Source organism: Stegastes partitus, unplaced genomic scaffold, assembly GCF_000690725.1.
Source record: "Stegastes partitus isolate 25-593 unplaced genomic scaffold, Stegastes_partitus-1.0.2 Scaffold34, whole genome shotgun sequence".
Lineage (NCBI taxonomy): Eukaryota > Metazoa > Chordata > Actinopteri > Pomacentridae > Stegastes > Stegastes partitus.
Genome location: NW_007577765.1, coordinates 649911 through 669013, shown reverse-complemented (window position 1 = coordinate 669013; position 19103 = coordinate 649911). Strand labels below are relative to the sequence as shown.

At 45.4% G+C, this 19103-nt stretch overlaps 1 protein-coding gene across 2 annotated transcripts in view; it reads right to left on the bottom strand.

Moving 5' to 3' along the window:
• Window positions 1-3932: 3932 nt before the first annotated feature.
• The window catches only part of jarid2b (jumonji and AT-rich interaction domain containing 2b), a 102365-nt gene continuing 87194 nt past the window's right edge, over window positions 3933-19103 (bottom strand). For both annotated transcript variants that reach the window (XM_008301042.1, XM_008301050.1), the window contains 12 exons: window positions 14630-16073; window positions 12798-13339; window positions 10120-10212; window positions 9704-9822; window positions 9418-9488; window positions 9084-9198; window positions 8868-8973; window positions 8537-8719; window positions 7590-7720; window positions 6288-6474; window positions 5675-5782; window positions 3933-4468 (listed from right to left, as the gene is read on the bottom strand). In XM_008301042.1, coding sequence (XP_008299264.1) covers window positions 4208-4468; window positions 5675-5782; window positions 6288-6474; window positions 7590-7720; window positions 8537-8719; window positions 8868-8973; window positions 9084-9198; window positions 9418-9488; window positions 9704-9822; window positions 10120-10212; window positions 12798-13339; window positions 14630-16073 — 3360 coding nt within the window. In that variant the 3' untranslated portion in view covers window positions 3933-4207. The remainder of the gene's footprint in view (window positions 4469-5674; window positions 5783-6287; window positions 6475-7589; window positions 7721-8536; window positions 8720-8867; window positions 8974-9083; window positions 9199-9417; window positions 9489-9703; window positions 9823-10119; window positions 10213-12797; window positions 13340-14629; window positions 16074-19103) is intronic.

The window sequence follows — 19103 nt, the reverse complement described above, 5'->3', positions numbered from 1 at the left end:
TTTGACCATGTACATATTCATTATCACATTTAATTGTTTTTTTAACTGAAAAATTAGGAAAAGCAATATTAGTGCTACACTGAGAGTAAATGGCTTTTCAAGGCTGAGAGTGGATGTGTTGGTTTATTGTAAATAGGTGTAGCCGGAGTTGATGCGTGACAGTCATTCCAGTGCGCTTTAATCAAGGTTATGAAGAGCTGTGGGGCCGACACATTGTGTGTGAGTACAGTGAGCGGGTCTGTGTTAATTGAACATAAAAGCGCACCTCATCCTGCTGCTAATTATAGAACAGGATTATGCCACGGTGAGGAGGAACCTTTACAGCCTTTGCGTATAGAAAACGGTTGCTCGCTGCCGTCTCTTGACTTTTGTGTTGTCATGAAAGAGTGTGTTCACCCAGAGTCCACATTTTCTTGTATTTGTTTAGCAGTGCAGCAGCGGGTAGCTTTGGTTTTACTTTCCCAGCATGTAAACCTGCAGTGCAGATCATCCCCACCCCCCTTCTAGCAGCAGAACTCCAGTTTACTGCAAAATACAGAGAGATCTGTGCGGCACTGTTCGACTCAAAACACATTGTGTGAACTCAGTTGATAAGCGTTTTAATGTAACGGACATTCCATGATATGTAAAAGCATGCAAACATGCCTCCATCCCAATACAGCAGAATGCTTGAAATTTTGTTGATAGGATTCACTGTGGAGTGATATAAAATATTCAACAGTAATCCAGAAACAATGTTCTGGCTTCTCCGGACAGTCGACAGACCTCACTGGCATCAGAGTAAAACAGAACAACTATTCACATTTGGATTTAAAATAAGTTAACAACTCTATATATGACATTTTGAACATTAGTACTGTAGCAAACAACTATTAGAGGGGTAGTGGCATCCTTACCAGACTAAAGTCACACTTCTGTTGGGTGTGTTGTCGTTCGAGCTTCATGCTGACCACATGTGCATGTTTGTGCATGTGAGCCCCTTCCTTTGAAACCGTTGGCCCTCTCCGCATTCACAGACAGACAGAAAATGAGCACACACCAAATTAGAAAAGCAGAAGTGCAGTCTGGAGTGTTCAGCCAGTGGCTCAGGAGAAAAATTAATTTAAAACAATTTCATTTGTTATTTACCTAATTTATGTGCACTTGTGTGAGAGTTTCTGTTGCTGTTTTTCTCCTTTGCTCTACTGTCTGTCTTCACTGTGATGGTCTGTGTGTGTCAAGGACTCGGTGACATTTAGAACCACTAGATGTTAGAACATCAGCACCTCAGATAGAAATGAGTGGTGCATCAGCCTCAACTCGGCCCTCTCTTTGGGTTTTATTTACAATTAGAAAGGCCAGTAAAAAGTAACCCAGCCACAGCCATTAGCCCGTGGTAGCATTGTTTTGTGTGTCTTCTCTGCCCTGTTACAGTAAAACAGACACACATGGACTGGAGTGGAGGAGAGACAAGTGAAGTTACTGGAGTTGGCACAGCAATTCAGGGTATTTTAAAATGCTACCACGGGCTATCAGCGGTATTCTTTATTGGTCCGTGTGTCTGCTACCTTTCTGCTTGTAAATAAAATGCAAATCAAAATTGAAGGTGTGGCCGATGCACCCGTTTTTCTCCGGGATGCTCCAGCAACATCCAGAGGTTCCTCATGTCGTATACATCTTCACACTCTTGTTGACAAAAGAGCAACTGATGAATGAATTGAGTAGCTATCAGCGGAGGTAAGTGTTGTAATTTCAGTAAAGGAGCCCTTTAATGTTTCTACACTCGATGATGAGGCTGTTCACATCGTCTGTTCCTGCAGCGATGCCAGACGTCGGCACACAAAGAGACACACAAGCAGGTTGGAAAGAAATGACAGTGAATTGTCGGTAAGTTTTTATTAAACCTTAAGTACAAACTGCAAAAGTAAAAAACTGTCAATATAACCAACATGAGACTCTCTTTCCGAATGGAGGGAAAGGCCGAGATACGGCACTAATAAATTAAGTCACCAGAGACCCCACTGTGAGCAAGTAGTTTATATTGTAGAAAATGGAAGAAACAAACAAACAAAAAAAGAGAACTGAAGAACAAACAAAAAAAAATCCCATCAGAATAAAATATATTGTAAGGCCATAAAAACTTGACAACCACTTTTTTTTTTTTTTATGTTGAAAACACCCAACTTGGTATTTCATTAAATAGTCCTAAAACAGTTCAGTCTTCTGCAAGGGACAACAACCAACAAACTGGATTATAGGATTTTTCCTTGACAGTCACCACTGGCAAGCTCAGTGCAACATGAGTAGCTACTACATTTTTGTTGAATTTTCAGTAATGAAAATGTAAAAACCCACTTTTTTTTTTTTTGTGAAGATATCTTTTTTTTCCCTTTTCTTTAAAAAAGTAAAGCTAAACAAACAAAACTAGGTTGGGGGGCAGTCGTCGGCTACTCAATATCTTCTTTCTTAGTGATATAAGCAGCACTTAAAATTTTTATACACATTTACCAGAGCAACCCTGTAAGCGTCAAACTCACACGGATGAAGAAAGGGAAATGTAAGGCTTTTTCTTCATCAAGCACTTTTCCTCTGGAACATTTTTCTCTATTCCTTCCTTCCTTTCTTTCTTTCTTACTTAACCCCAGAAAAAGGCTCAAGTATTTAAAGAAATTTACAGGATTATGTACAAAAAAGTTGATGTTTGTTTGTGTTGGACTTTTTTTTTCCCCTCTCTCTAAAAATCACTCATAATATATCTGGAAAAGGGAAAATATGCAAAAGCCAAAAAAAAAAAAAAACCCAAAGGACAATAAAAGAAAAAAACAAACAAACTTGGATTTGATATTTCACATTTTACACTCTTTGACTAGTGGCTCTACTTGAGATAACACATCAGATCAACAAAGTAAAAAACAAAAAAAACAAAAAATAATAATAATAATATAATATAATAATTAATGTTTACTGGTACAGATGAAACAAGAGGACTGGAAGAATGGAATGTTAACACGATTGCACATCTAGAACCAGAAAAGCCTGGAAGCCTTTCTGCCCTGTGGGGTTGGGGGAGGGGGCGCGTGAGCTAGCCGTTAGCCGGCAGCGGGCGCTAACCCCCCCAGATTTTTTAACTTTTGTGTTGTTATACAGTAATTATAACCAACAGCACCAATAAAATGGATCTCCTCACTAAGTATCAGGCACCGTTTTCACTTGCTAGCAAAGAGGGGATCCCTCCATACGACCAGGAAGTGAGGTGAGCGGTGACCTTTCACAGGTCAAGCAGCTGTAGCTCTGCCCCTCTCACATCCACCAATGAACAGAAACATCCACAATGACAAAAAAAAAACATACAGAAGACTTCTCACAAAAAAAAACAACTAGCAAAAACAAAGCTAAAATTCAAAATAGAACTTGGAAAAAAAACAAAAAAACGTAGCCAACCAACAGTAAACCAACATCGTCTGTCTTTCAAGTTTTTACCTTGCATCGCCAACCCCCCCCCTTTAAAAAAAATAAAATGCAGGAGCTGCATCAAGAACGCATAAAATCAATAAAAAAAAGGACTCTTCTTCCTCAAACCAAGGACAGAGAGAAACTTTGGGTAACTACTTGATGTCATTTTCATTTCACAAAACCGGGGAGGAGGGAGAAAAAAAAGAAAAAAAGGCCGCCTTTTCATTCGTCCCATGTTCACAGTTGAGTGACGCGTGATGAGAAGGAGTCGGGGTTCAGTCTCAGGGGCGAGAGGAGGGCAGGAACGAGTGATGCAAGAAAAAGGTAACAAATGTAACCCCTTTCAGTGAAGGAGGGTGGAGGTAAAGGGTAAAACAGGACCCGTCAAGTCTTCCTGTGAACGTGACACTTAATGCTTGTAATGTTGATTCAAGGAGGGGCGGGAGAGGAGTGGGAGGGCGATCTAAAATCATCCAGAATAAAAACAAATTCTTCTTTCACACTAGTGCAAAAAAGACATCTTGCTTTTCTTTTTTCATTTTCTTTTTCTTTTTTTTATAGAAACAAGCCTGTCGTTACTAAAGGAGAGGGGAGCCTTTTTGGAAATGGGGGACTTTTCAAAGCTCAAAAACAACCTGTAATATTGGATGGTGGTGGAGGAGGAGGGATTGATAGTGATCCTGCTTAATGTTAAAAAAACAAAACAAGGGAGCTGAGGGAATTGGAGGGATGTGGGCACAGCACACAGGGTGGCGACGGTGTCGAAGCGCCTGCCTCATGATACAGCCGCCGCCTTGGGTATGTGGCTGGAGGACAGGCGTGCCAGGGACACCTCTACAGTGGCGCGTTTTCGGGGGCCTCGCTTGGCCGGCGATGCTTTGGCAGGGCTTAAGCCGTGGCAGGAGTCCCCCCCTCCTCCACTGACGATGAGTCCTCCACCACCACCACCGCCGCCGCCGCCGCCGCCTCCACCTCCACTGCCGTTCTTCAACATGGCCCGTCCACACACCTGGTTCACCAAACTGTTGATTTGCTCCTGTGTGGGGAAGGCACAGGGAAAAAAAAGTGAATTTATTTATGTTGCACAGGTAACATGAGACGAATACACACAAAGGACAAGAAAAGGTAAAAATGAATGTCGAGGGAGAGGAAAGAAACCCACATGAGCCTAATGATTATGGAAGAGGAAATCAAAATCACACATCCATCCATTATCTATACAACGCTTAATCCTCACTGGGGTCACAGGGGGCTGGAGTCTATCCCAGCTGACTCAGGGTGAAGGCAGGGGACACCCTGGACAGGTCACCAGTCTATCACAGGGCTACACTTAGAGACAGACAACCAAGCACACTCACATTCACACCTACGGACAATTTAGAATCACCAATTCACCTCAACATGTTTCTGGACCTTGTGGGAGGAAGCTGGAGAACCCGGAGAGAACCCACACTGCACGGGGAGAACATGCAAACTCCACACAGAAAGATCCCGGGTGTTCTCACCGGGACGCGAACCGGCGACCTTCTAACTGTGGCAACTGTGCTAACCACCGATCTACCTTTCAGCCCAAAATCACACATGCTTAATATATTTACTTTATTAAAATCACTGCTTTTACAGATTTAATAATCTGAACCCAATGAGCACAGTGGTACATCTTTGGAGGATGAAGATTAACTGACTATGTGTTTGAGTTAAAGCGAACCAGGAAGTGAGTTTCAAAATAAAACCTAACAAACATTGTGAGCAGATGAGTTTGTGGAAGTTTCAGTAGAACTCTCTCCATCTCCAAACACTCGTACCAAAAAAAGAAACATACATCTGACTGATAGCACGACTGTTTTCCTACTTTTTTTTCCTACACTGTGATAGTTTTGTTGTGAAATCTGTCGGCCACGGTTATAAAGCAGTGAAAATCTGCAGCCTCCCTCCTATAAAGACATCATCTGTCAATATAACTAGTTTAATTAGCTCATTTTACAAATAATAAAATGTGTTATTTCTCAGCTGACATCATAAAAACGAGCTCTGCGGTTCGTGTTCTCGTCAGTTATTATTCCTTGGAATTAAGTTTTTTTACACTTTAAGCGTATCATCGCTCTCAAGGGAAACACACACACGAGGAATTACACCACTGGCAGAAGGAGTCGATACATAAACACCGTCATGGTGAATGATGTGCTTTGTAAAACCGGGCTGATGTCTCCCCCGTCTGGACAGAGAGGGAACTGCGGCTCACCTCGTCGTATCGATACATCATCTTAAGGCCTCTGCAGGACTTGTGCTTCTCCACGTAGCGCAGGGCACACTCCAGACAGAAGACCACGTTGTCAGTCTCCTGAACCACCTGCACAGACGAGACGCCGCGGAAAAAGAAAAAAAAAAAAGACGTTACCATAGAAACCAGGGACTCGGCTCAGCTTATTACCTAGAAAGTGGGAACCCTGATAAATCATTTAAATGTCTTCTACTCCTACTCTTTTATGCCAGTGGCAAGTAGAAAAGTGTGTTTGCATTCATTTCAGCTGCATTGCTGGAAAATTTCATCAACTTTCATCACTTGCTTGATACACTTTGGTTTAGATGCTTTAAAAATATTGAGACATAAAATGCTGCAGTGAAGTCTCACCAAATCAATCTGTTAATGTTATTATGTACAGCAGGTACAGTTGGTACATTATATGTGCTGTACGTTTTCTAAAGGGCATAATCCAAATTAACACCTGCAAACTGTAAAAGCGTACCAACTCTTGCAGAATTGATGATAACTAATGATGACATGAAGGCAGAAACTACATCAAACCACGTCACGTATGTTCAGCTGTCACGTTGTGTTAAGCTGCTGCTCTCACCATGGACAGGTAGCAGAGATGCTGACAGATTTGGCAGCGTCTCTCCGAGGACTCCAGTGCCAGCCACTTGCCACGAGGCTTCTTGCGTCCCTCGCCGGGCCCCAGGCTGCCGTCATGTGTGCCGTAGCGGGCAGAGGAGAGCAAACCTGCCTGGTAAAGTTCCTGACGTTGGCGCATCTCAATGTTCCTGTTGGGCGAAAGAGATGCTAATTAAGTAGGAGCCAGGAAGTCTCCGGTGCTATTGAGAGAAGCATCATGGTGCAGTTAACTGGATGATTGTTGTTGCTCCGGGAAAACAGGAAGAGACTCTATTAAAAAATCAGCAGAGGAAGTGTGTTTGAATGGCCGTGCTGTGATGTACCGTTTCACTTTCAGACTGAGTTTCACATTTAAAAAGACCACACCAGTACAGAAAACAGGTTGATTCACTTGATAAATCAACCAAAACATAGCAACAAGGAAGTTCCATCCATCCATCATCTATACACCGCTTAATCCTCACTAGGGTCATGGGGGGCTGGAGTCTATCCCAGCTGACTCAGGCTGAAGGCAGGGGCTGCACGGGGAGAACATGCAAACTCCACGCAGACAGATCCCGGGTGTCCTCACCGGGACGCGAACTGTCGACCTTCTTGCTGCGAGGCAACGATGCTAACCACCGAGTCACCTTGCAGCCCAGCAAGGAAGCTGCTGAACTGATTTAGACAAATATCAAAGAGCCCTTATTATGCTCATTTAAAGGATCATAATATTATTTTTGGGGTCTACTAGAATAGTTTTGGTTTATTGTTGGAATAACTAACAAGTAGTTCTCACCGTCTGTCTGAGACACTCGGTTTAACCACCTGACTGATCCCTCAAAAGTTTGGATAGCGCACTGTAACCCCAGATTTATGAGTACAGACATGGAGACGTAGCTCCGGCAGAAGCAGCTCTAGTCTTAAATTACTGGGGGCTGAGAGAAAAGTGCTCATTTTTTTGCAGGTAAACTAGCTGTAAAGTAGGTATTACGCAAGATGACATAAATAGGTAATTGAAGAAAAGCCTCGACTTCAAACGAGGCTTTTCAGACATGTAAGGAGCATCGTTTCCTGTGGAGGGAATAACTCCCTTCAATATGGACTTTGCAGACATTTTACATGCACAGAAACACTTAACACACTGAAAGAGTAGGAAAATGTCTAAAAGCATAATACAGTTTTTTTCTGCTTTTAAAAGGGTCTCTGATGACTGAACTAGCTTTCGAGATGCAGATCTTTACTGTGACGTCACTCTTGTGAATGTGTGCAGTGCTTTACGTGCCTGAGGTCTTTGAGTAGGGCGGAGATGGTGGTGAGGAGAAGGCCGTTGTCCCTCTTGGACTCAGCTGTGGCAATCTGATACAGTAGCTTCTCCATGGAGAAGGGTTTGGCTATACAACGACATTTCAGGTCCTGTACGAGAAATCAGAACAGATCACTGATTATTTCATTGTAATTGAATCGCTTGCAGACAGTTTTATTAACACATCTTGAGGAGAAAAATCAAAAACACAACGCTTTTTCCCCAAAACATCAGTCATTTATTGAACGATTTTTGTCCATCTTTCAGTGCTTTACACATTTACAGTGATAGGTATTTGTACAAGGTGTGGACCGATGAGCTCCAACAATGTCCTTCAGCGTCTAACAATCCAATAGTTTGCACACAACCAAGGACTCTGTAGGCTCAGATCTATATTTCCTGTAAAAATGTTTGTTATTTGGAGGAAAATATTTCAGGCAGTGCAGCACATTGTATGAATGTCATATTACCCTTGAGGACAATCTTGGTGTGGCTATGAATATGATGGTAATGCTGAAGGTATACGCACTTCCATCACCGTAATGCCCATAATGACAGTAAGGAACATTTTCTTCTCTTCTATTACAGCTATAATGAGGTCTAATGGTCCAAAGGGTTGCTCATGATCACAAAAAAAAAAAATCTAAATACACCCCCCAAGGAGACGTACGCCTGCAATTACTCGTTAAAGTTCAACGATGCCGACTGATTAGAGAATCAGGCTCTAGGTTCTAAGTTCATTTCAGTTTCAACTCCACATAAATCAGAGCTTTATCTGCCGCAGTCCACCGGGGCCAGAGCTGTGAGGAATTACAAAGCTGCAGCGAAACAAAACAAACAACTATCGCGCAAAATCTGTCATTATTAATTTAACGCGGACGGCCTCGGTGGGCGCTGCTCGGCTCGTTACTGATTTATATGCTGACCTTTGCGGCTTGGTAACCCAGGTTCATCCAGTGTGGTGTGGCAAAGTGCACCGTCTCTGACACGCTGTAGCCACAGCACACTTTAGAGACAAAGGCACCGGGGAAGCAGACCACAAACTGGCCACTCCGCTGGACCGTACGGTAAACCTTGATGCCTTCACGGCAAAGCACCTCTGGAGAGATCTGGAGGATTAAAGAGAGGAAGAGAAAGAGACGGTGTCATGTTTCTGTAGCCTCGTACTTTTGGTGATGAAGTGGATTCACAGAGTCAGAACACAAAAAATGTGATTAGTACATGTCAAACAAAGAGGGACAGACTGCAGATACCAACCATGATATTCTTCTCCAGCATTTCTAGTCCTGGGGTGCCATTGGCCTGAAGCAGTGTATGGACCACCTTGTCCAGCTTAGCCTTCTCCTCAGCAGGGACAGAATACCTGAATGCACACAGAGCCATCACATTCAGACTGCAGTGTGGTATATATTTACATATTTTTCTATATTTACATAAAAGCTTTTGTGAGGAAACAGCCGTGTGCATACTCACCAAATGCAATCAGCACCAGTGTGTAAGTAATCAATATATGGAAGGCGATTTTGGTCTCGAGACCAGCATGAGGTAGAAAAGACCATGCCAATGTTTAGCCAGGGAATGGTCACCCCTGCAGAGAAGAGATGGATTGAGAAAGAGAAACAAGTTTATTAATAACAGCAAATCACACAGGACATCTATTATTTGCATTTTTTCCTGGAATAAACACTAAAAATTACAACATGTCTCAACAAAAGTAGAGCCATCTGCAGCTCTTTTTATCTGTAGTTTGCTGCTGAGCTGCTGCCAGCTTTACACGACATGAAACAGCCTTTCTAAGTGCACTCACCAGGCACAGCACCCAGATGCCTCAGTATGGATCCAGAGTTATTCGGGAGGACAGTGAGGTTCCATCCATGTCTGAGGAAAAAGGCAAAAGCACGGGTCATTTCTGAGGCTTTCTGAGACTGAGCGCCAGCAGGAGACGGCTCAATAACACCTGGATGGTTACTCTTCAGGAAGCGGACAGAGTTACTCTCTAGCAGTGATCTTCTAGATAACAGGTCAACACTACGCTCTTACAACACTCGCAGAATATTTTGTCCAAACATGTTAGGTAGACATGAGGTGCTTACTTTGAAAATGGCTCTGACTTTCCTGTGGGGAAACCACTGCCATGTGTACTGGTGTCCACCTTCCCACAATGCACTGCCACGTGGCTGTCCCTCTGCTCCACGATCCTCCAGTATTCTTGCTGCAAGAGGAAAAAGGGAAACCTGATGAGTGCAGGAATGCATGAAACATGGTGCAAGCTTCAGGTTTGCCTCACAGTAACTTATACCTGCACACATGTTGCTCGCTAATGTCTAGAAGAAGACGAGTTTTGAATTATTCTGTTAGAGCGAAGGTGAATGAATGTTATATGGCAATAACTAAATGTTCCATTTAAAGTACTGAAGTGCATCCTGTTGAGTCAAACCACTAAAAGCTACTGCAGAGAGAACAGTTTACATTCAGTACAAGTGTGTGATTAAGGCGTTCGCATGCTGACCTCAACCTCAGCAGCTCCTGGCTCCTTGTTAAAGCACATTGTCATGGTGTTCCGGGCTATCCTGAAGAAGTTGGTCAAAGACACCGATTTCCCCTGCAACAAGGAGACATGAAACATCGTGAGTCACAGAAAAGCTACGTCGAGGAGAGAAAACTGCACTCTAAATATTTATAGTATTCGGTCATGGAAAAGCAACTACAGGGAACCAGGAGTGGAATGTGAATAAAAAATGAGCAAAGAAAACACCGCTTGGACATCAGTGACTTCTCCTCTCCCCCACCTCGTGTTTGCATGAAGTTCAAAGGGAAAGTATTATGGGCAAAAGATCCTATGCATGTTCGCAGACAAATGTATCACATGCACATGTGTTTGTGTGCGTCTCTACACGGCTGCACCTCTGTTCCTCCTCCTATTAGTCTCAGACACACTTCCCCTGGATTTGACCCTCTCTCCCATGGACACTCCTGCTGCAGAGAATCTCTGAAAGGGACCATAAATCTGCCAGCTCCAGGCCTGGAGATATACAGAGCCTGCTGAAAGATGACCTTATGGATACCTTAATGCTCAAAGTGACGGTTTGTCTTTCTTTTCTTTCTTTTTTTTTTTTTCTTCCTTAGGTGTCCAGATGTTTTCAAATAGGGACAGATCTCTTTTTTTTTCTGACCGCACGAGCTGCAGGGTTGTAAAATAATGCAGCTAAATAATGGTAACCTTGCAAGCGCTGACAAGACTTTCTTTCTCAGTCAGTAGCAGCGCTTTTCGGAGCTTTTCCTGGCATAATTAGAGTTAATTACACCCATGACATGCACTTTGTTCTCTTGATAGAAAAAGTGAAATTTAACCTCCTCTTGGGGGCCACTTGTGATGAAAAATGCATACAAATCTGAGCTGGGCAGAAAAGTGATGAGTCATATTTTGACAGGCCTGCCCTGCCAGGATGGTGACAGCCATTCACATGTCACGACGCTGAATAGTCCTTCCATAACTCTGAGCTCTATGGACTGTACAGGGTCACGTCTGTTGACAATATCTCAGCTCTTCAGAGGGAGGTCATATAGAGGGATTTAGTTACCAAAGAAACTGGGAGGGAGGAGGACAGAAAAAAAAAAATCAAATGAGATCCAGATTTGAGATGGGTGGAGTGCAGCGTGAGAGAGAGCCAACGCGGAACCAAAGTTATCTTAATTACAAAAACAGTTACTGTTTCACCTCATCAAGAGGCGGTGGCCAAATACATGCACTCAGACACCATCATGGAGCAGATTTCTGTGCATGCAGCGTGCATGACACAATGGGAGCTGCATTTCTACATGTGCATGAACCGCTACCCTTGCGGCTGGGGGTACAATAGCTTGGCAGAGGGTTTGGCAGGAGGATGGTGCATGAGGGAGCGGGTTTGGAGAGAAAGCGAGGGCCGGCGAAAGGCCTGGAGATTTGAGAAATGGCTAAGAGCAAGGACATCGGCTGAAGGAGAGAAACCATGGGGAGAGGGGGCTGGATTAAAAAGGAGCCGAGGGGTGGCGAGGGCTCGAGGAGGCGGGGCTTTATGAAGGGGGCGGGGCAGAGGTTGAGGGGAAGGGCTGTTTTTGGGGGCTGCCTTTTCTCTGACCTACATTTCAGCCAGCCAAAATCAACAGAGCTGCCAGTAGGCCGAGGAGGTGGGAACACATCCTGAGTGTGTACACACACAAGAAAGACTACTGACCACCTCACCACACACACACACACACACAGATGCATAGAAATATTCAACAAAACCACAGGACGTGCAAGGTACAAAAGCTGCTGTCCCTCACTCTCACACCAGAAACCAGAACTTTACAGTTGCACAAGTACTGCTGCATGTACGCAGGTGTGCAAACGTCTTAAGTTTGCTTTAACACACCACAAACTATGAGGCATGATAATACCAAGAGCAGAAAAGGAATTTGAATAGGCATTAACATCTTTGCTTTAAACACCACAGCCGCGTTCTCCCTAAGTGCAACCCAGTCACCGTGTGCTGTAACAGTTCAGAGCAGAAGAGGAAGACAGGCTGCATATTTTACTCAACAGCTGGCACAGAGATATCAAAACACTCACATTTTTGTGGCAAGTCTATGAAAGGTGCAGACTCTTAACACTTCATGTGCAACGTTAGACTTGATTCAGATAGTAGTGAGATGGCAGAAATCTGACTGAGCAGTAATAACGCCTTTGAAGCGCTCAAGCACCGACAACAGGTAGAATCACACAGGCATTAACCGCATGAACAAGACAGTGTGAATCATGTTTGATTCAAGGGCTAAAGACAAACCCGTTAATGGATGCCAGAATACCAACAAACAAAATAAATGAAGAAGACCTGTGAAGTGTCTTTCTGACAAGTAATTATTTAGCTGATAAAAATGAAAACAAGGGTAACGAGGCAGGCCGACCGGTAAAGAAGCAACATCCATAAATGGTTCCACGCCTCAGTGCTACTGATGATGCAAAGATGGCAAACTGCAAACTTCAACTGTTAACCTTTAGACAGTTCTCATTAAGTATTTAACAGCAGTTAGTGTCTTAAGATCATGAGAAAGAAAAGAACAGAAAAGCAAACAAAGATCAATGAAAAGAAAAGATACACTTACGTGCCTCTTGTCTGTATGCTTCAAATGTGTGGCATAAACAGCAAATGTCTTCTCCATCCTCACCTTGTAAATACATTTGTGCTGGTCACTGAGAACGCCCCTGTCCTCCTCCTGCTGCTCCTCCCCATGCTGCCTGTCCTCTTTGCCTTGTTTTTCCTGAGCGAAGAGCCGGCGCCGGCCCGCTTTGACCTGAGCCTCCAGCTCCTTCAGACGGTGATAAACTCCATTGGTGCGGTGGTGCCCCGTCGCCGCTCCCATTATTCCACCCACCAGCCCGTTTTTGGGCTCATAGCGAGGCAGAGAGAGCGCGCTAGGTGCTGAGGAATCCGAGAGGCCCTCCAGAGGGCCCCGGCGAGACTCCAGGTTCTTTTTCTCCTGCAGCACCTCAGTCTGCAGTCTGAGGCGCTCCTCAGCACTGAGCGAGTCATAGGAGATGATGTACTGGAGGTAAGCCTCCTGCAGCTTGGCCAGCCGGTCCTGCGCCGACTTAGGGATGCGCAGAAGGTCGGCGAGCTTGGTCCACTTCTTCAGGTCCATCACCTGCTGCATGCCGCCCATGTCATTGATGAGCTGGAAAAAACGTGACAGGTCCACTTCGCAGCCACCTGAAGGGAGCAGAAGGACAAGGAGAAGGTCAGATCAAAGACAACATGAGCAGTGAGCTTAATGTGGCTAAATACAAACCCGGTGAGAGCTGATACATCTGAAATAACTGGAATTTTAACCGTTTCAATAATGCTATGTGTGCTACAGATAGCGTCTATTTTCACTTATATAAAAACAAAAAATCAAGTCAAGAAGACTGCCATCTTGGACCATCTGCTCCTTTGGCAAAACATGCCATTTCCTCCAGCCCAGTTCATTTTATTTGAAACGGCCAATTCACCTTTCAGAAATGATCTGAACCAACACTGTGCCAAACACAGGCACAAATTACTGTTAATGTAGAACTGATCTGCTGGGGACAGTAAAGGAAGTCGTTTGGAACCAGGGTATCCTGGCTGGCTGAAGGCGCTCCACTGTGGATCGCTGGCTGCCAGGTCTCTCTGGCTAACAGCCGCATACCAACAGTACTCACACTGGGCTAATCTGTATGAAGCTGTATATAAAAGCTACAAACACAGCACAACAAATCCATAAAACCAAGTGGTGTAAAACTATCAAATTTCAACAACCGTGTATCTGCATGCGTGGGAGCATTTGCGGGTACAGAAACCTCACACGTACGGAATCTGCCTGAACTGGGGCTGTTTAAATGCTCATAAAACGCTGATGTCATTGTGAGAAATGGAAGGTGACAGGGCAATCTGGGAGAAATATTGTTTTCGTTGGCCGTCAGGCTCCTCGCCGACTTGTTCCACATTGTTACTGTCATCTATAAAAAGAATCGGGTATAAAATGGGGTGAAATGCGACGGGAGCTTTCAGAACACCACTGATGCCGATGGGAACAGCAATATTTGCGACACTTACATAAGGGCTGCTTTCTTTCATGGCTTTAAAGAGTCCGGAAAGAGCGACAAAACACAGTTACACTGCAGGAAACTGAGAATGTAAACTGCAGTTTAATGAAACTATCCTTCATCTTATTATGATGTGAAGAATCAAGGTTATCATCTTTATGTCTTTACTTTCAAATACAGCTATCAAAGAGAAACAACCATGACTGTCCGCAAGGCTAAGAGGGGCCTCAGTTTGAAATTGGGTGTCTGAGTTTAATTCACTCCTGTAAAATCAATCGCTCTGGTCCTCTGTGGCAGCCTGCAGGAAGAAACCTATGGCTTATTGCTTAGTTAATTTAAGCAACACAGGAAGCATTTTTGTTGACTAAACTGTGTCTTATGTACATTCACATATACGTGTGTGTGTGTGTGTGTGTCTGTTTGGCTCACTTACCAATGACAGGTGGCTCATCCATGGTAATGCCCTGAGATTTAAGGTGCTTGCGGATGCAAGCCAGACGCTGCACATTGGGGCCCCAGCGCCGGCCCAGCATGTGGACCCTCTGCACCTGTGTAACAAAGCGCATCTCCTCGCTCAGCTTGCACTCTGGCCGCCAGTCTGATGGGGGCACCACGCGGCACATGCCAGCCACCTCGGCCTGTTCCCTCACCGCATCCAAGTACACCAGGGGGTCCTGGAACTCCCTCTGAGCTGGCCGGAAGACAGGGCCCTCACCCAGCGCTGCCCAGCCCTCTGGTTTGCTCCGCTGGCGATCCCATTCCTTCTCCTGCTCACGTTCCTTCTGGCGCGTCATCTCTTTCTCACGCTCCCAGTCCTTGTCGCGGTCAGCGGGCCGCGATGCTGCTGGTTTGAGCTGTCCAGGGCTGTTGGTGGAAGTAAGATGAGAGGAGGTGGAGGAGGACGAGGACACAGAGGTCTGTTGGGGGTCTGAGGTAGTGCTGGCACGACTGGGATTCGGCGAGTGATTCTGGCCTAATGAGGGGGAGGAAGAGGAGGAGCTCCGACCGTGAGACCTGCTCTGCTGCTGCTGTGCTTGTCGTATCAACATCAGCTTGCCAGCCGATGCCCGCTTCGGTCGCTGGTTCACCGGCTCCACACCGGCTGCTGGTGTAGAAGGAGGTGGGGTTTGTTGAGGAGGGGGAGTAGAGGGTGGAAGTAGGGTAACAGGCTGAGTTTGTTTAGGAGAAGGGGTCGTTTCTGATTCATGTCCATTAGAAACTGGAGTGGTGGGGGTGGTGTTTTGTGTGGTAGCTTTCTCTTGATTGGCCACCTTCTTGCTGCTGCTGCGCGTCTCCAGAGGCGTGGTCTGAAGCTTGGCCTTCTTGGCCTCAGTGCCAGTTGTTTTGGCTTTCTGCTCAACAACCCCTGTCCCCACCGAGTTGAGCACCACCTCCAGACGCCGTTTAGAGTTACGCAGCCCTTCTCGACCTGGACACTCCCCCTGCCCGTCCTCCTTGGCCAAGGTGTTGTGCCGCTGCCCGTTTAGCCTGCCGTTGAGTCGGGGGCTGGCAGCCACATTGTGCAGCCCATTGGATAGTAGCACCTGTTTGCGGGTTTTTGCATTGCTGTGGTGGGCTGGTGCCGCTGCTTTTCCTGAGTTGGCCAGCCCATTGCTGGCTGCTGGCTGGCTGTGCTGATTGTGATTGTTCGCTGACGATGGTGCCGAGGCGGCGCTGTTGTGTTTGTTGCTGCTGCTGAGTTTGGTTTTCTTGCCCAGTTCTTTCTGTTTGGCTTTGGTGTAGGTGACGTGGCCCTTGGACACGGTGGCTGTGTACTTCTTCACAGTTTTGGACGGCAGTCGGAAGTCGCGGCTCTTTTTGGCACCACTGACAGCTTGTGCCGAGCCTGCCCGCGTCAGCCCGTTCACTTTAGAGACCTGAGACCCACAGAAAGAGAGAGAGGGCACATTAGATAAAGAGAATAAAGTTTTATCCCAACACTGTGCATTGATATGCAGACAAAGGAATCTTTGCTGGAAAGGAAGGGAGGCAGTGGTGTGCTGATAAAACTTAAATCTGAAAGAATCTTGTCTGCTTTGGATCTTACACCTGTCACCTGACAAAAAAATATACTGTTGCAGCAAAGATAGTACAAATGCTAAAATTTCCCCAACTGTACCCACACACAGATAAAATTATCAGAAAGTACAACCTAACACATGCAAGGACGTGGGCGCACCCACACTCCACAATGACGAGGCTGTGCAGTACATTTGGCTGGTCAGACCAAAGCTATTTGTGGTAACCTACGCTATTCATTAGGGAACCAATCATCGGTCTAGATTACTATACTTTCAAACGCAGTGCACTTTTGTAAACTGCAGTTCAAACTGCTGTCAACACAATGGCTGAGATTTAGAAAAGGATATGTGCAAACCAAAACCAAAACCACTACATCCCGAGATAAACAACAGTTTAGAACGGGTAGAAAAAAAAAAAGAGAGAGAGATGGTAGACATGAAATGGAAAGCAGGGTCGGCTCCATGCTTTCTGCTAGCAGATGGCTGGACAGTATGAGGTAGGAGGTCATTGGAATGGAATAAAATCCCATCCGGGTGTATAAAAATAGCCCTTTATTTGCTGTGGGCTTTCAAAAATGCTCAAATTCAATTTTTGTGCTACAAATAAAGGCCCTGTGTGTGTTTAAATGTGCACATATGTCAGAGAGCTTGAGAAAGAAGGCAAAAAAAAAAAATGTGTATGTGCACATATGTGAGTGAAGTATTTAAGACCCCCAGCTGTAGATCTGAGGTTTGGTACAGTGGTGTCTAGTTCCATGGCTGGTTTGCTGGATACAGCTGTGGAAAGAAACGCGGTCATCCTCCGCCTCAGTTCAAAGAGCTTTACAGCCGGCTCAGTACATGTTAAAATCCATTGTGTATTTCTGGCTGTTTTTCCGTTTGTGTCGGTCTTACAGTCTGGCTTTTTTCTGATGTGCCCACTTATTTTTTTTTTTTTGTACCCGCTTTCACTCTCTCCATCACTTCTTTCCCTGCATCTCCTCCATATACACTTTCCCAGTACGCATTTCTAAGAATACCCATTTCTCTCTCTTCCTCCTCATCTCTGTGTTGTTTTCATGGCCCACTTTTATTGCTGCCAGGAGTTTCTCATTCCTTTTTTCCCTCTTCCTTTCTACCTTCCTTTTGATCGCCGTGTGTGCCGTGCGAGAGAGAGGGCCCAGCAGAGTGTTAGAAGAGCTTGTAAAGTTAAAGATCAATATTTGTTTGCCAAAATATGAATGGTATGAGCTGGAGGTTATGTTTCTGTACTTGTTTCAAAATAAGTGAGTTATTATTATGTCCTGCTGGATTTTGTTACACGTTATTTTGAAAACATTTTTAAACAAAAGTACTTTTTTTTCCCCCCCTCATGCCTTTCTGCTCAGGTTTCTAAAACGAGCATACCAAGTAGGAGCTGCGGAGCCCTGATTGTCATCAGAAAAACATAAAAGAAGAATTGCATGTATGTTTCATTGCCATCTATCTCCTGAGTCTGTGTGTCCTTCTGTTTAGACTAGCTGGAAGTGAACCACAGAAGCAAGAAAAGGAGGGAGGATGGGAGAGATGGAGTTATCAATCACAGCCGGGGCGCCACAGGAGGGAGGTGACAGCCGGCCCATTGACAGGTTTGCCTTTGAAGGGCTCTCGTGTCGCACCCGTGTGTGTGTGTGTGATGTGTGTGTGTGTGTCCGCGCCTGTGTGTGCATGCGCATGTATTGTATTGTGTTCGTCTCAGGTGGCGGGGGGCCGACACAAAGACCAGGCCATTAAAAGATAAGGGGGGACTGAAACCTAACCCTGCCTCCGTCAATCACTCCCGCCCCCCCCCCGCAACACACACACACACACACACTCTTGCCACACAATGGAAAAAACATGGGGTGACAAGGAAAGAGGGAGGACAGAAGGGGCAGTGGCGAAGGAGTGAGGAGAGGAGAGGGGTGAGGGAGATGCAGAACAGAAAGCAGCAAAAAGATATGAGTGGATAAAGGAAGGCTGCGCTGCCTAATGACACTGTTTTTATACGATGCATAGTGTGTTTTACGCCACACGCAAACGGGAACTCCTCACAAAAAGCTGTTGGTAAGAACTTGTTACCAAAACTTCAACCTGCCTTATTTTAACCGTTTAACAATGAACGCAAACTTCAGCTGATTTAGTGCAACTCTGACGCTGAAGTAGGAAACAAGCACTAAAGCAGTAGCTGTCCAGATATCTGCTATATTTGTCCAGTCACAGTTTGCTGACAAAGCGACTCAGACAGACTAAACTGTCATGACCATTTCCCGCCACAGGAGGGCTCAGCGGACCGACTCTCTTCAGGGGGGCTGGCAGGTCTCCCTCACTTTTCTCGTTTTAATTATTTGGTCTGGTGGAAAAGGAGGATAGCACGGTGTAGAGATGACGAGAGGCTTTACTAGTGAGAGGTAGAGGAAGGTGCAGGTGAGGGCGAAGGAAGAGAGCGAGAGAGAAGGCAAGACAAAAAAAGAATGAAAGAAGTGATGTACAAAAGGACGTGGAGGTTCTCTCCTCGCTAAGAGCCACCAGCAGCAAGAATCCGAACAGAAATGAGAAGGATAATGAACAGAACAAGGGAGACAATGAAGCCAAAGGGAAAAAATAGAACACGCAGACACACATAGGCAGGCAGGCAGGCAGCCGGAGACGGTTCTGGAGTGGATTTCGGTCGCACGTGAGCGGGGAAGGGGAGGGAAGGGGAGGGAGAGGGAGGTGGGTCTAGATGACATCATGTGTTGCTATAGCCCAGCTGAGGCCTGGCAGGAAGATTTTTAACACACAACATCTGCAGGAGCCGGCCCAGAGAAGAAGGAGAAGAGGCGGAGGAGGAGGGGGAGAGAGAGAGACAGCGAGAGAAGGCCAGCCAGAGGATAGAAGAAGACAGGA